Source organism: Rhodamnia argentea, chromosome 5 (assembly GCF_020921035.1).
Source record: "Rhodamnia argentea isolate NSW1041297 chromosome 5, ASM2092103v1, whole genome shotgun sequence".
NCBI classification, from domain to species: domain Eukaryota; kingdom Viridiplantae; phylum Streptophyta; class Magnoliopsida; order Myrtales; family Myrtaceae; genus Rhodamnia; species Rhodamnia argentea.
The window spans coordinates 17088856-17103425 of NC_063154.1; the positions used below are offsets into that span (position 1 = coordinate 17088856).

Here is a 14570-nt window from a genome sequence, read left to right on the forward strand (position 1 = left end):
GAGCATTTCATATAGTTTACGGATCAAATTGAACATGTACCAAAAGTCTAGGGATCATAATGCACAAATTAAAATTTCAAGGACAACATTATATATTTGGGCTAAAATTCATGGATCAGATTGAACATATTAAAAATTTAAGAAACACACATTTAGCCAAAATCCAAAGATTATTTGTACCGTTATCCCATTTGCTTTAGTGCCTGGAGAAATTACAAACAGCAAACATATTAGAAACCACTTGCTTCCAAATGGCTCCGAAATCAACGGTGGGCGATGCGTGGGACCCGAGCTTAGTCAATCGAGACCCTACATTTCTTCTTCCCCCGTTGGAAATTCCTGGTCCCTGGTGCCGGGTAAGTGAAAGAATGTTTTGCTTTGTATTTCTTTTCCCTCTCATTTTCCCTGTAAATTATTTTAATTCATATCATCATATGACTAAACGAAATAAAAAGAAGAAGAAGAAGAAAATTCAGACTAACGCACCTAGTAATTGTGATCTTTATTGTCAAGAATTCACTACGGCTTTCAGCATATCGCAGTTAGCATCTATTTTCTTTTCGAGATTCAAATTAATCGATGTATTGCATTCGCTTATACAAGGTTGCATGGGACCTGTACGAAATCTAAAATCGCTCACTCCTACCGTATGCCTCAAGCAATGTGACTAGAGCGACCGAGTTTTGTGTGGCGTTAGGAATTTGCAAAGCGAATTGTCATTAAATCGCTAACAATTGTAACTTTGCGTGGCACGTTATTAAATACTAACGTACGTTTTGCCCCGTGCAGTTCTATGACCATCTATACTCCTACACTTGGGCTAACGATAGAACTGTTCAAGAGGCTCTCCACATTCGGCCGGTACGCAATTGGCAATACCGCGGCGAAAGGCATTTACGGAACGCATTTGACGCCAACAAATTAACATAATCTCCTTCTGATTAAGCCGTGATTTTGATCTGTTTATCTTCGGTTTTTGTTCGGGGTGATCCATGATGAGCCAGGGAACAATTAGAACGTGGGCGAGGTGCAATGAGAGCTTGTCTTACACATACACGGTCACGGATGTCGTTGACTATCACGAAGAGCTCTTGAAGAGGGGATATCGAGCGCTTATTTATAGGTAATCGATCAATCCATTACTTCCTTGTTCTTTTCTTCATTTGCTATTACCAAATTCACTCGCCACTTCGATTCCTAACTTTCTCTGCTGTGCAGCGGCGATCACGACATGGTCATCCCCTATGTGGGAACGCTCGCCTGGATCGACACGCTAAATCTGACGATATCTCACGATTGGGAAGCGTGGGTCATCGATGGACAAGTTGCCGGGTTAGCTTTCGATAATAACCCTTTTCTAGCCTTTGCAATTTTCATTTCGGATAGAAAATTTTAGCCGACCCTCTATCTATTTTATACGTTAATGCAAAACGATCTATCTTCATAGCTCGTGTTCGTGCTTCCATTGATCTTTTTCTTAGATACACCACGTTGTATTCTTACGGAGAAGCCTATCTTACATATGCAACCGTCAAGTTAAGGACAATTATCCAACAACTTTTTTTCAAGATATTGTAATTTTTTCCCTTATAATTATTTGGAAGCATAGTTTCTTAGATTTCTAAAGGCGTGAATGATAACCATTTTATTTCTCTAATTTTTTTTTTTGGTACCCAAAAGCAGGTTTGGAACATAAATCTTGGTAAAACAATTTTACTTTTCTGTTTTCGGAATAAATTTTTAACTCCAAAATAGATTTGCAACTGAATGAGAAGTTGAAATTATCTACTAGTATATTTCAGAAACAAAAATAAGGTTTTTTTTTTCTCATCGCTCACTCCCTCTCTCTTATGTCCTTGTCGATGGCCGCCTGCCGCCAGTCGTCCAAGGGCCGGCAGGTCGCCTTTTGCTAGCCGATGCTTGGCAGCCGGCAACTATAAAAATTGTATTATGTTATCAACCGAATTTCTTTTTTCGGGAACATACATTTTGTGTCGTTATCGGACGAGTTTCTCTGTTCAGAAACTCATCTAGAGAATAGAAGTATATTTTTCTATTACTGACCAAAAATAGCTCCCGAAAATAGAATGGTTATTATTCGAGCCAAGTCGCTACCTATTATTTGTGAAAGCAGCACTAAAACTGTCAAGTGTCAACTCGTTTTGCGCAGGCAGGAGGACACACAGCTCCATCGTACAAGCCTAAAGAATGCTTCGCCATGGTTGATAGGTGGTTTGCTTATTTTTACCTCTAACCAAGAGTCGTGAGGCCCCTCTAATTTAAGGAATTAATAACATCATCAGTGTAATAGCATCTGCTGGAGATGAATATTTCAATTGCCAAAGCGACAAGGTCCTTAATTTGCATGAACATTTGGTGATTCGAAACTGTGTTATGGTGTTCCTATTCAGCATCGATGTTCGAATAAAAATCCTCTCTCATCTCTGCAAATCCCGAGTTCCGTCGAGCTCCTCGGGGAGTTTGCGACCCCCTTAATGTGCTTTTATTGCATAAACTTTGTGAATGAGGGGTAGGCTGGCACTCGATGAGTAACAAACTGACATTTCTGTTGATACCTAATTTTGAAAATAGGTCGCGACGATCTCTCGTATTATACGCGATTAATGCTTTGAAAGTTGAAGTGCTCCATACGGGATATGTTTGACGGGAGCCCCCGATTAATGCGCGATTAACGATTGTTGAGATGATCCGTATTACTCACGCATAATGTGTATCACTAATGTAAGAATACGTGTTTTGGGAATTCTTTTCGGCATCAATTCTTTTCCTGTTAGTCGCTTATTTGGGCGATAACATAAACATCGACGAAGCTAATATCGATTGCGACGATCACCTTGAAGTTGTGACCGATGTTTGTGAGCATTCATTCTGTTTTCTTTTCTCCCATATATTTTTGCTTTTTCTTCTTTTTCCCATTTCAAGTCATATTGGAACCTAGGCCCGTCAAATGAGTAAATGCGGTCAAGGTTGTATCGGGCCTAATATGATCCAATCTAAATCGACTATTTTAACTAGTATTGATCCATTTTTATGTAATACAACTTGAGCAATCCAACCCCGACTCTACCCATATTAGTCAAACACATCCGTATATACATCAAAATATTTAACTTGCTTTAAGCTCTTCATAAGAATATGTTACTTGAATAGATTTTTTTTTTTTATCAAATTAGAAGTAAAAAATAAATTATCCTGTCGTACATATAAGACTATGGATGCTTTGATGTGGACAACTTTTAAAAATTTAAAAAGAGAAATCTGATTTTTTTTTCTTCTCTTTTTTTCTCTTCTAAAGGCTAGCAGCCCTCGCCGATTGATGATGTTTTCGAAAAGTAAAGAGAGAGAAGAGGGGGAGACAGAGAAGAGAGAGAGAGAGAGAGAGAGAGAGAGAGAGAGGTGAGGCGAGTGTCAGAGATTTTTTAAAAAGTAAAGAAAGGAGGGGAGGAGACGTGAGAGAGGAGGGAAAGCGTGCAGACTGTAGATTACAGGATTTTTTTTATTGTTTATTTATTTATTTTCTAGGCTGGTTGAGATCAAATTACGAGAGTATTCATGGTAAGAGCTTTCTTTTTATTATAAGAACAATTTATTTAAAATTTTCATTTTATAAAAAATTATAGAAATAATAATATATCATGCATATATAAAGATATATTTAATACACAACGTATCCCCAACGTGTCAAAAATATCTATTTTTTTAGAAATGACATGTCGTGTCGTGTCGCGTGTCCCGTATCGATGTCGGTGCTACTTAGCTCGCCGATCGCTCCCCTAGCCTCGTGGCTTTTTGAGCAAGGGCTGAGGTCTTCGCAGCCATCGCCATATCCGGGTGAGGGCCCCTCTCCCCGTGACCTACGAGTGGTTCAACGCCCTCACCAAGCTTCGTAGAAAAATAAAATAAAAGAAAAAATGAAAAAAATGAAAAATAAAATAAAATAAAATCATAAAAATAGAAATTCAAGAATAACAATTATGTAATTATAAAAACTGTCCTAACATTTCCAGTTCCTCACAATGCATTGGGTGCTTTATTTAGTACTAGAAAACGAGTGAAAAGTTTTTTTTATTTTTATACGGTCTTTGCAATGAGTTAGTAATAAAGCATCTTAGAGCCATTAAGCTATTAGGTAACTAATTTATAGTCATATTAAATATGTTTTTAACACTTAAGGCAATTCATTTATAACCCACACAATCAAATATGGGTTAATATATGGATTCTAGACTCATTTTGCCACCTTTACTGAAATCCAATTGCGTGTATGCAACTTCGAAATTGACGATGGGTGATACATAAGGACCCCCAATTTAATAGTTTAGCCCAACTCATTGGAATTAATATACGACGGATAAAAATGTCGAGGCATAAACTCTTGTTGATATTGAAAAAGATTTTAATTCACTAATTTTTTTCATATGATATAAACAATCATTTTTTTAATATATATATATATATATATATATATTTCAAAATGTTACTTTTTTGTGTGTATATATTTCGAAATGTTACTTTTTTGTGTGTCAAACAAACGCATCCTTTAGATTTACCCGATATTTTGTTTCTCGACCTTTAATTCGGTGGCTCACATTGCACCTCCGAGGCTTCGCGAAACAAGAGGACATTAGGGCTTCCAGCCTGTTCCTCTTCGTTCACTTTGGTCGGTGTAGTATGCATCTTACTTTCAACGGTGAGAAGCGTCGATCACGACAATGTACTGTCTTGTCTCATTACTCCAATGTCGTACCAATCACCGCACTCCGTCGTAGCTCGGTTGTGTACCAATCGCTGGTTCCTGTCCACTATTCTCCTCATGCCTTGCCGTTACCAAACCTTCCCGATCCGATCGAGAAAGCGTTCCTCGTTGAAAATGGGTAGAGAAACGAGTCGATCCGGAGTTAAGTCGTGTCGTGTTAAGATTTTTCCGAACGAATCCTTCCGCACTCGGATCATGTTTCTGTACTAAAAATACAGGAGAACCGAATTGGATAGTAGATAAAAGGAAGAAAATGGAATCCGGCACTAGATTTATTTGATTCGGTGCAAATGTCGATACTTACTTTCACGGAAAAGAGCATGGAATTCGATCGCTGAAGTTACTCGAACACTCTCTCGATGCTTTCCAGCCCCTAATCACATCCGGTAACTCACTCGGTGTTTGGCCACTCACAATTTCCAGTGAAATCTCACTTACGGAATTAAGTAAATTTTATATCACAAGAATTTAACTGGCTAAATTACTACAGGTGTAGTTACAACAAGAAATGTCCGGCATCTAATAGGAAGGTAGAGAGGTTCAAATGGTCCCTTGCCTTATCTTAGCTTGGGGGCTTCTTTAATAATGTGCAAATAGAAGGAGACAAACAACGGCCGCATTCCTTTTATCTTCTTCGGCTTCTCTCTTGCACCTAACAAAATCAAAGGCAAAGCTTGGACTTATTAATTCGGCCACACTTGCTCAAATTAATTTGGACCGTATTTATTTAACGGGCTGAAACTCGCGACATATTCTAACAGTTTTCATGTCATATTTTGGACAGTCCTCCCTACAAAAGGAGATGGTGTTTTCTAACGCTCGTTGTAATTTTTTCTTTACTATAGCACGGTATGTTCAAACCTTTTGACTGTATTAATTCGCGCTAATTGCCGTTTTCGCATGATGAGACTCCTTCCTACCCCGCATGGGAGACGCTGTGATGCAAACACGGGGATTTAAGACCGAGCCAAGCATCATAATACCGCGATGAGTAAAACGTGGGCGTTGCGATTGAGCATTTAGAACCGACAGAGAGATCTTCCTAAATTCTGAGCAAAACATGGAGTGGTTGGTGTTTCTTGGTCTCGCTCTAAGTCTTCTCTCTCGCTCTGCACTCTCACAGACTGTGATGAAGACTCTACCAGGATTCCCCAGTGAACTTCCTTTCTATCTTGAAACTGGGTGCGGCGAAACATCAACTCTCTCTCTCTCTCTCTCTCTCTCTCTCTCTCTTCTTACTGAGATTTCATTGTTCATGACTGTTGGTTTGTTCTTGGTGGGGATTAGGTATGTTGGGGTGGGAGAGTTGGAAGATGTGCAGATGTTCTACTACATCAAGTCGGAGAGGAGCCCATAAGATGATCCTCTGGTGCTTTGGATCACCGGAGGCCCCGGTTGCTCCACTCTCTCCACAATCTTGTACTAGATCGGTAAGTCTAAAACATGCGGCAAACATATCCATCCTCTGTTCATTTTCTGCGAAACAAACCGAACCTCGTTAGAGTAACATTGCCGCTGTAGTAACTTTATTCTGACATCCATTTGGTTATTGAACTTTCAATTACTGTCCCCAGTTGCATTAGCTTCGCTCACCTTCGAAGTTCTTCTAACAATCTTCCCTCGGAAATCTTATGTGACAGCCTGCTTGTCGGATGGACATTTCAACTCTGACAATCTATCTAGGTTTTCATATAAGGTTTTCGTTCGTGGGTTAAGTACTTAACGGTCAATGTAAGAGCAAAAATTAATCAAAACTTAATCAGTTTTGTTTTAGAAACTACCTACTTTTATTTATTAAAGAAAAATGATTATGTAATAATATTTAATCTACTGGGCTCCAAAAAAATAAATAATAAATAACTAAAAATTATTGTGGTGCTCACTCATTCAAAAAGTTATGGCCCACAATATAATATTACTCTTACAGTCATTCAAGGACCATTATGCTAACAAGGACCTTATTTAAATCGGTGCTGCGTGCAAGAGACTATTTTGTGTGAAAATTATATGTAACGAAGTGATTTTGTGTCAAGATGGATAAGGAAATATAACTTTAGAATGTTGAAATAGCTAAGTTTGGAAGATGCTAACTTGTTTTCTACTTGCATTCAGGTCCATTCACGTTCAACTACAAGAACTCAACTCCAAGCAGACCAACTCTGAAAGTGCATGAATATTCATGGACAAAGGTAACAGGAAGTTTCTTCTTCCCTCCCAGGCTGGGACTTTGGCTGCATCAACCCCGATCATTTGATCGGTTGATCAACAGGTCGCAAACATTATATTCGTCGACGAGCCCGTCGGGACCAGGTTTTCATACGTGAATAATTGGGAAAGCTACAATGTGAATGACAATATTTCGGCCACCGATACTTACGAATTTCTTAGGAAGGTAAGCAAAAAAAACATTCCAAGTAGAAAAAAAAATTGAGAAATTTTCTCTATTCGAGATACTTATATTGCACTGTGACTATATTAGGCCCAAGCCATCAGAATATATCTGATTATACTCTGTTGCTTGGGCTGTGATTCAGTGGCTCACTTTGCACCCTGAGTTTCTGAGCAACCCACTCTACATTGGTGGCGATTCCTATGGCGGCTTTATCAATCCAATGGTCACTTTGAAAGTTGCTGAAGGTATGCTTTTTCTTCAATTAATTTTAAATAAAATACCATACACTGAATTTTTTTTTTTTCTTTCTTTCAATACCCTCGACATACGATTGACAATTAGTGTTTGTGCCTCGACAATTCAGTTCATTACAAAAATGTTACGACGTGATTATGTGATGTTATTATTAAAAATGGAAGAAACTGTGTCCTTTCTTGTCAGTTTCCAATTAAACAGTGTCCTATCAATACGGTTTCGAAATTTTTTTTTATAGCAAGTTTGTGTTGAGAATTATCATCGGGTGTACATCGACCTAGGAGGTCAAAAGTGCCATAACTTTGATATGATAATCACTTGAACGCTATAATTTTTTTTCAACTATTTGAATGCTATGACTTTTAAAAAAATATTCACTTCAGTGCCATAACTTTTACTGTTCATCCAAGTGCCCAAAATTATGCTTGACATCGTATTTTGTGGTGAATGTTTTTATAAAGTTATCACATTGAAGTGATAAAAAAAAAATAATTCGTAGCATTCAAGTGAGCACAATAGATAAGTTATCACATTCATATGATTGTAGAAAAAAAGTTATAGCACTTGTTGTATATTTTCCCAAAACTAAGCTGCAGTCTACGACATTGAATTGGGGGTACCAAAGGATCAGTTTGAGAATATTTTTTCTTAATATTAAGCAGTTAATCTTATTTTTCCATACTACCAATTTAATTAACAAATTGTCTTAGTATTTTATTGGACATTTGAATTTAATAAAAGTTAGGTTTGCTCAATCCAGAATAAAGATAGGTTAGTTTATAAAGATCGCATAAAAATAGGTACAAAACAACTAAGCAAGCGCATAACACTTCCTTCTATTTATTTAATGTTTGATGAATTAATTAACAAGTTAGGCTTGACCTGAAAAATGGGCTGCCATCCAATTAATTATCGCAAGAGCAAATATCCTTCTTTCCTTTACCTAATCTTACAAATTTTGTTTCCCGTAAAACAACAATCCACATGAGTTTAGTCGAATAATATATTTTGTTCCAGGAAATGAAGCGGGCCTTAAACCAATAATGAATCTTCAGGTAAACATTATCAACCATACTAATACCATGCTTCTTATATGCATTTTCCACCAAAAATGCCGAAATTTAATAGCCGAATTCGATTTAGGGGTACTTGATCAGAAACCCGGTAACTGATTTACAAAGTGACTTGAATTCAAGAGTCCGATTCGCTTATTTGAAGTCTCTTATATCCGAAGAGCTGTATGAGGTAACAATTTCCGACATGTTTATATGGTATTTGATTTTTTTTTTTCACATGTTTTGTCAAATGATTGATTTTTAGTCGCCACGTCAAATCAAAGTAGAGAGCGAAAGAAATGGTCAAAGGATGTTTGGAATTTTTATTGGTTTTTCTCAAAAAAATTGGTTTCTCTGGATAACGGCATTGCCAACTACATGAGCTCAAGAACCCTCCGGGTCCGCTAAAGAGGCTCAAGTGGATCGTTATCGTGAGGGTCAATGGGTGCTGCTGTAGTTGCTAGTTGGAGTGGTGGTATCATTGTTAGCCGCTTCTCCTCATTTTGCGCGTATAACATTGCCCTAGTTATTCTCTCCACATCTATCCGAGCCCGATGAGATGGACATGAATTTGTTATATGTAAGATTTTTTCCATGCCATCATCCTAGTAATGATATCATAAGTAACAAATGTTATCAAATGCCAATAACTTATGTTACTAAAATATAATTAATGAATTAAATTAAAAGTATCTGCACGAACCATTGAACCTATTGCAGCTCCCATAATAGAAATCCACTTCCGTGTATGTCTACGGAACCACTCCATATATTCTGAATGAAAGTGAAGTTCCTCCGTTATAGGATCAGCATAGACTATATATTCGGTACATCTGTCTCACTTAGCGATCCATCGTCGGTGCTTAGCTGCCCAATCCTTTCCGGGTGGCATATTGTCAATATCATGCAAGGCTTTGTGATCGCTAGGAGGAGTAGATATTGGTTGCTGCATACCAAACCGACGAAATACTTAGTCTGGATAATGCCACTCAACTATCCAGAAACGGATGAGTGGTACACGAGCCCTCTAAATATCTTGTCCTATGAGGCAGTAATACGGTAGAGTCTCCGGAATGACGCCATCGTAAGGCTCCCAAGTAATATGTTATCGTAATAAAACATATCAAATTAAATGAAGAATTAATTTAAAAGCTAACATTATATTAAACTCATTCGTTGTTATCATTATTTACATCTTCGGATGTCAATCTATCAAGTTGGTAGCGCATATGTACTAACATATGCGTAGGGACCTTCATTGTGTTTCGACCTTGACTCCAACTGCATAAACAAAAAACATTCAATTTTTATATATTATACGCACTGAAAAGAATTAATGACGCATGAATTAAAAATGCAATAGATCACATACCGACTACCGAAAGGTGCATGTACTAAAAGAATATCAATCGTCGGGAATGGGAGATACATCCGAAGCACTCTCACTCCCAAATTTGCAGTATATGTAAGGTATCGCCCATTTGCTTCGCTTCCGGGTCGATTGCACGGCATAATTTCCGATACAACCATGCAAGTGCTGCTGAATCCCAACTATACTGCGTAGGGACGTTGAGGTTCGTCGGTAATTGAAGAAACAACAAACTAACTTGGGCACCTAATTTATCCGTGAAAATATATCCTCCTAGCAAACGGAGAATGAAAGCCCGTGCATGCTGGATTATGGTGATGTCATCGACTTCTGCCGGAAGATCTTCAAAGCGTTGTCTCAACCAGCTCAAATTTATCTGTGTGCCACGCAACTAGGCTGGGTGAGCACCAAGTAAATCATCATAGACAGTGGCCCAATTCACAATACTGGGGCTAGTAACTGCATGTCCATCTATAAGAAGCCCCGTAAGCACTGCAATATCCTGCGGCGTGATAGTGCATTCACCTTCCGGCATATATAATGTGTAGGTCTCGGACCTCCACCGCTCGACCAATGCAGTAATTAAATGCCAATCAAGCTACACAAATCCCATTAAATAAACGCCATAAAATCACGAAGCTTGCGGATACGGGACTATGCGCGAATCAAGTTCACCTATGTATAGCATTGCTCTACGATATCTAAGGGCTTATGTCGGATTTATCCGTGAAATGTAACATGAATAGTTAGTTGCAATTTTGATAATGTTGTTATAAAGGACAGATCAACTGAAAATTCTTGAGTTACCTTAGTGTCCCATATAGCTTGAGATCTATATCGGGCTTGCCCGATAAGTAGTGAACCATCCTCCGGGCCCGACTGAATGTAAGTACTATGTGTCATATCTACACAATTGTGATATTATAACATCACGACAAATTTCTATATGTATGGATAACATGAAACGGATGAACTGAATAAATATCGTGCAATTGTGATATTATAACATTACAAAAAATTCATATATGTAATGCAAAAACCGGGGAAAAATGAACTTCATAAATATCAATCCAATAATAATATTATAACATTACAAAAAATTCATGAAACTAATTTACACAATTAACACAAGTATGATCTACTCTCGGGCCGATCTATGTGCACAAGTTTTCCTGTGGTGCCTTGATTTTCCATAGTGTGCAATGATTTTGCGAAGTGCCACTGCTCAGGCTTCTCCAATTCATCTCATTTCGGATTCGTGATACACGGGGCCTTCCTTTCTTGAGAATATGACTCGAGTTTGACATTAATGGCAGCTCGTCGGGTTCAAGCTAGTAATCAAGATGCCCCAATGGATTAAACATATACTAATAGCACTAAAGGGTTTTATCTAACATATACCATTAATCTACATATGGTTTGTAATCAATGTCATACGCTTGACATACTGCAGTTACATGTGAACATGGGATTTTCAACCATTGAAATTTCCCACAAGTGCACGTTCGCAAGTCTAGGCGCATTACATGTTTATGGCCCCCTGAACCCTTGGATCTGTCCCGTGCGGTTTTCACTTCGAAAGCTCCGCTATCAGAGTCGAAACATGTGATTGCATACCTATTTTCTTTTTTACTGTTATGCTTGAGAGTGGCACCCGTAAATTGCGTATATTTCCACTGATTCTCTTTTTGCACCACGTATATCGTTCTTCTCGTATCAAAATAGTGCACCAAGCGATAGAATATCTTGTCGACCATGGCTGCTATTGGCAAACCATGAAAACCCTTTAGCATCCCGTTGACCAATTCAACTAAATTTATCGTCATCGTTCCATATCTCATTCCTTCATCATAAGCCTTTGTCAATTTTTCTCTTGGAATCTGATCGCACCATGCACCTGTGGCTGGATCAAACCCTCTAATTTGGTTCATGATTTGGTCGAACTTCCGCCGTTGGTTCGCGTAAGCTGTATATTACAATATTAATTAGTACTTCTTACTCAAATTTTTGCACACGTATTTTCCTGAAATTTACAAATTTGAGAATTTTACCGCCATCCGAACAAGTCTTTTGCCTTCGGCATTTTTGAATTGTTTATTGTAGTTGCTGGCAACGTGCCAAATGTAATATCTATGGTGGCCATGTGGAGAACGCCAGCGTCTTGTCTCCATTGCTCGTTGAATCCCGATATGTCTATATGATATTACACAAATATCATCTCTCCTAGTGACATATCTCCAATGCAGATTCATAAACCAAGTCCAATTGTCAACATTTTCCCGATGGCTACAGCAAATGTCAACGGGATATTATGATTATTGCCATCAAGTGAGGTCGCACAAAGGAGGGCTCTTTGGTATTTTCCGTACAAAAATGTATCATCAACAAATATCATAGGATGACAACTTGCGAAGCCTTCAATGGTCTTCTTGAAAGTCCAAAACATCCGGTTGAAAATCGTGCAGCCCTAATCTAGATTGATATGATCGTCGATCACAAAATGCGAACCTGGATTCCGGCTCTCCATTTCGATCGTCCACGTCCTCAACCTATCGTATGACTCATCCCAATTTCCAAATTGTTTCGCGATCGCCATTTGTTTGGCCTTCCAGGTTTTACGATAAGTAGGTTCGAAGTGCGGCTTGTCTTGAATCTCCGTCATTAGTAGCTTGATTTTGATATCTAGTTGGGCGGCGACCATTGCTTCTATCTGGCTGCATAGATACTTTTGGTCAAGGTGTCGATGATCCCGTGACATTTACGGAGAACTGCATGTATGTGGTCCATTATACTTACTTATTTTTCAAAACAGGCCACCCGATTTAGCAATCACGGAGCCTCCAACCACATGGTCCATTTGGATTGCCACACTTTATCACATATTCTACTTTCTTTGTCAAATAAGCGTGAAAATTTTGATTTCTCCTAAGGGTGTACTCTTTTCCAGCCAACTGCACGGCGTCCCGTGATGGAAACAACATGCCAACATCAAATTCTTTTGATAGATCAAATAACATACAGCCTGACTTGGCTCTTGTATCGTCTTGCATCATATCAAAGTCGATAACTGAATAAGGCGGTGGATGTACCAACGGCAAAATGAGATTCTTGCACTGGGTATTGTAGTAAACCTCCATATTGTCACATCCGACATCTTCAATATCATTGTCATCGGTGTCCATCCAAGGTTCATCTTCTTAATCACCACCATCATCATCGGCAGCGATATTATCGTCATTATGATCATTATCATCATTATCGTCGAACTACACATACCGATTATGCAAACTATCATCATCTTCACCAATATTCGAACATTTCTCCGCGAAATCATCTCTCATTTGGTGTTCTGCTTCTGTTGCATAAAAGCGTAAAAACTCCGTAGCATCAGGCTGAATTGCAAATTGCTGGATTATCGTAATTGTAACATAATCATGCACCTCCGTAATGTCATATGTAACACAATTGCGTGTCACAACAGGATATCTATACACCATTGTTTGAATATATTAGTTTCCTGTTATATTCAACGCGCTCTCGATCGAAACACGTAACTCATCAAATGTCGATATGTTTGCAATCTCGAACATGGTAGATTGTCCGCCTTCGTAATCAATTTCATATTCAGTTCGTACTATTGTATCTCCCCAGTGCACAATCGCAAAAGATGTAGACGACATTCTGCTAAATAAATAAATTATAAATTATTTTTAAACTACAATTTGATAAATATTGTCCCGTATACGTTATCAAAATAACATTATCACTATTAATATATCAAATGAAATAAATGTCCTAGTATAGCCCTAAGGGCTTATACGACTATTTGCTAAAATGGAAAAATTTTCATTTTTTAAAAGTCGTAGGCCAAAATACCTTGAATCGTCCATGGCCAGTTGATTGTGGTTATTTCCTAATTTTTGGGATTTTTTACAATTTTTTGAGAGATAATTTGCTATGAGGGCAAAATCGTCATTTTTTAAAAGTCGTCGGCCAAAATACCCTGAATCGTCCATGGCCCATTGATTGTGGCCATTTCCTAATTTTTGAGATTTTTACAATTTTTTTGGGAGACAATCGTCGGCCAAAATACCCCGAATCGTCTTTGGTCAGTTGATTGTGACCATTTCCTAATTTTTAGAACTTTTTATAATTTTTTTGGGAGACAATTTGTCAGAACGGCAAAATCGTCATTTTTTAAAAGTCGTCGGCCAAAATACCCTGAATCGTCCGTGGCCAGTTCATTGTGGCCATTTCCTAATTCTTGAGATTTTTTATAATTTTTTTGGGAGACAATTTGTAAGAAGGGCAAAATCATCATTTTTTTAAGTCACCGACCAAAATAGCCAAAATAGTCTATGGCTAGAGATTGTGGCTATTTCTTTTTTTTTTTTTTTTTAATTTTTTAATATTTTTCCTCCATTTTTTTGAAAGTTTGTATGATTTTTTTTTATATTTTTAATCAATTTTGTATTTTCTAATTTTCTATTATTCGAATTTTGAAATTATTTAAAACATATTTTTCGGACATGGTCAAACCCTGCCCTCGCTTCTCGGGCTATTTGATGAACTTTTTTTTTATTTTCCCAAAAATTCATTTTGCACTCCTAAACTTCTTTTTTATTTTTTGAAAATCGTCAAATGAATATGGACATAGTTGCAAAAATGAGTCCCAAAAAATAATTTTTACGAGATTATGGTAATTTTTTTTATTTGCCTAAA

General features: G+C 37.7%; 1 protein-coding gene and 1 pseudogene across 1 annotated transcript; both read left to right on the forward strand.

The window, feature by feature from the left end:
• Nucleotides 1–251: 251 nt before the first annotated feature.
• Nucleotides 252–2484, forward strand: LOC115755178 (putative serine carboxypeptidase-like 52). Its single transcript, XM_048279662.1, has 7 exons — nt 252–356; nt 790–861; nt 1005–1123; nt 1219–1332; nt 1482–1534; nt 2169–2271; nt 2336–2484. Exons 1-6 carry the CDS (start codon nt 252–254, stop codon nt 2252–2254), a joined length of 549 nt encoding a protein of 182 aa, XP_048135619.1. The 3' UTR covers nt 2255–2271; nt 2336–2484.
• Nucleotides 2485–5582: 3098 nt separating this feature from the next.
• Nucleotides 5583–14570, forward strand: part of LOC115755177 — a 40697-nt pseudogene continuing 31709 nt past the window's right edge.

Excerpts from the sequence above, each read along its gene's own strand:
- LOC115755178 (XM_048279662.1), top strand. The coding sequence starts at position 252 with ATGGCTCCGAAATCAACGGTGGGCGATGCGTGGGACCCGAGCTTAGTC. Across the intron at positions 1,124-1,218 it reads TATCGAGCGCTTATTTATAG|CGGCGATCACGACATGGTCA; the intron begins GTAATCGATCAA and ends TCTGCTGTGCAG. Across the intron at positions 1,333-1,481 it reads ATCGATGGACAAGTTGCCGG|ATACACCACGTTGTATTCTT; the intron begins GTTAGCTTTCGA and ends TCTTTTTCTTAG.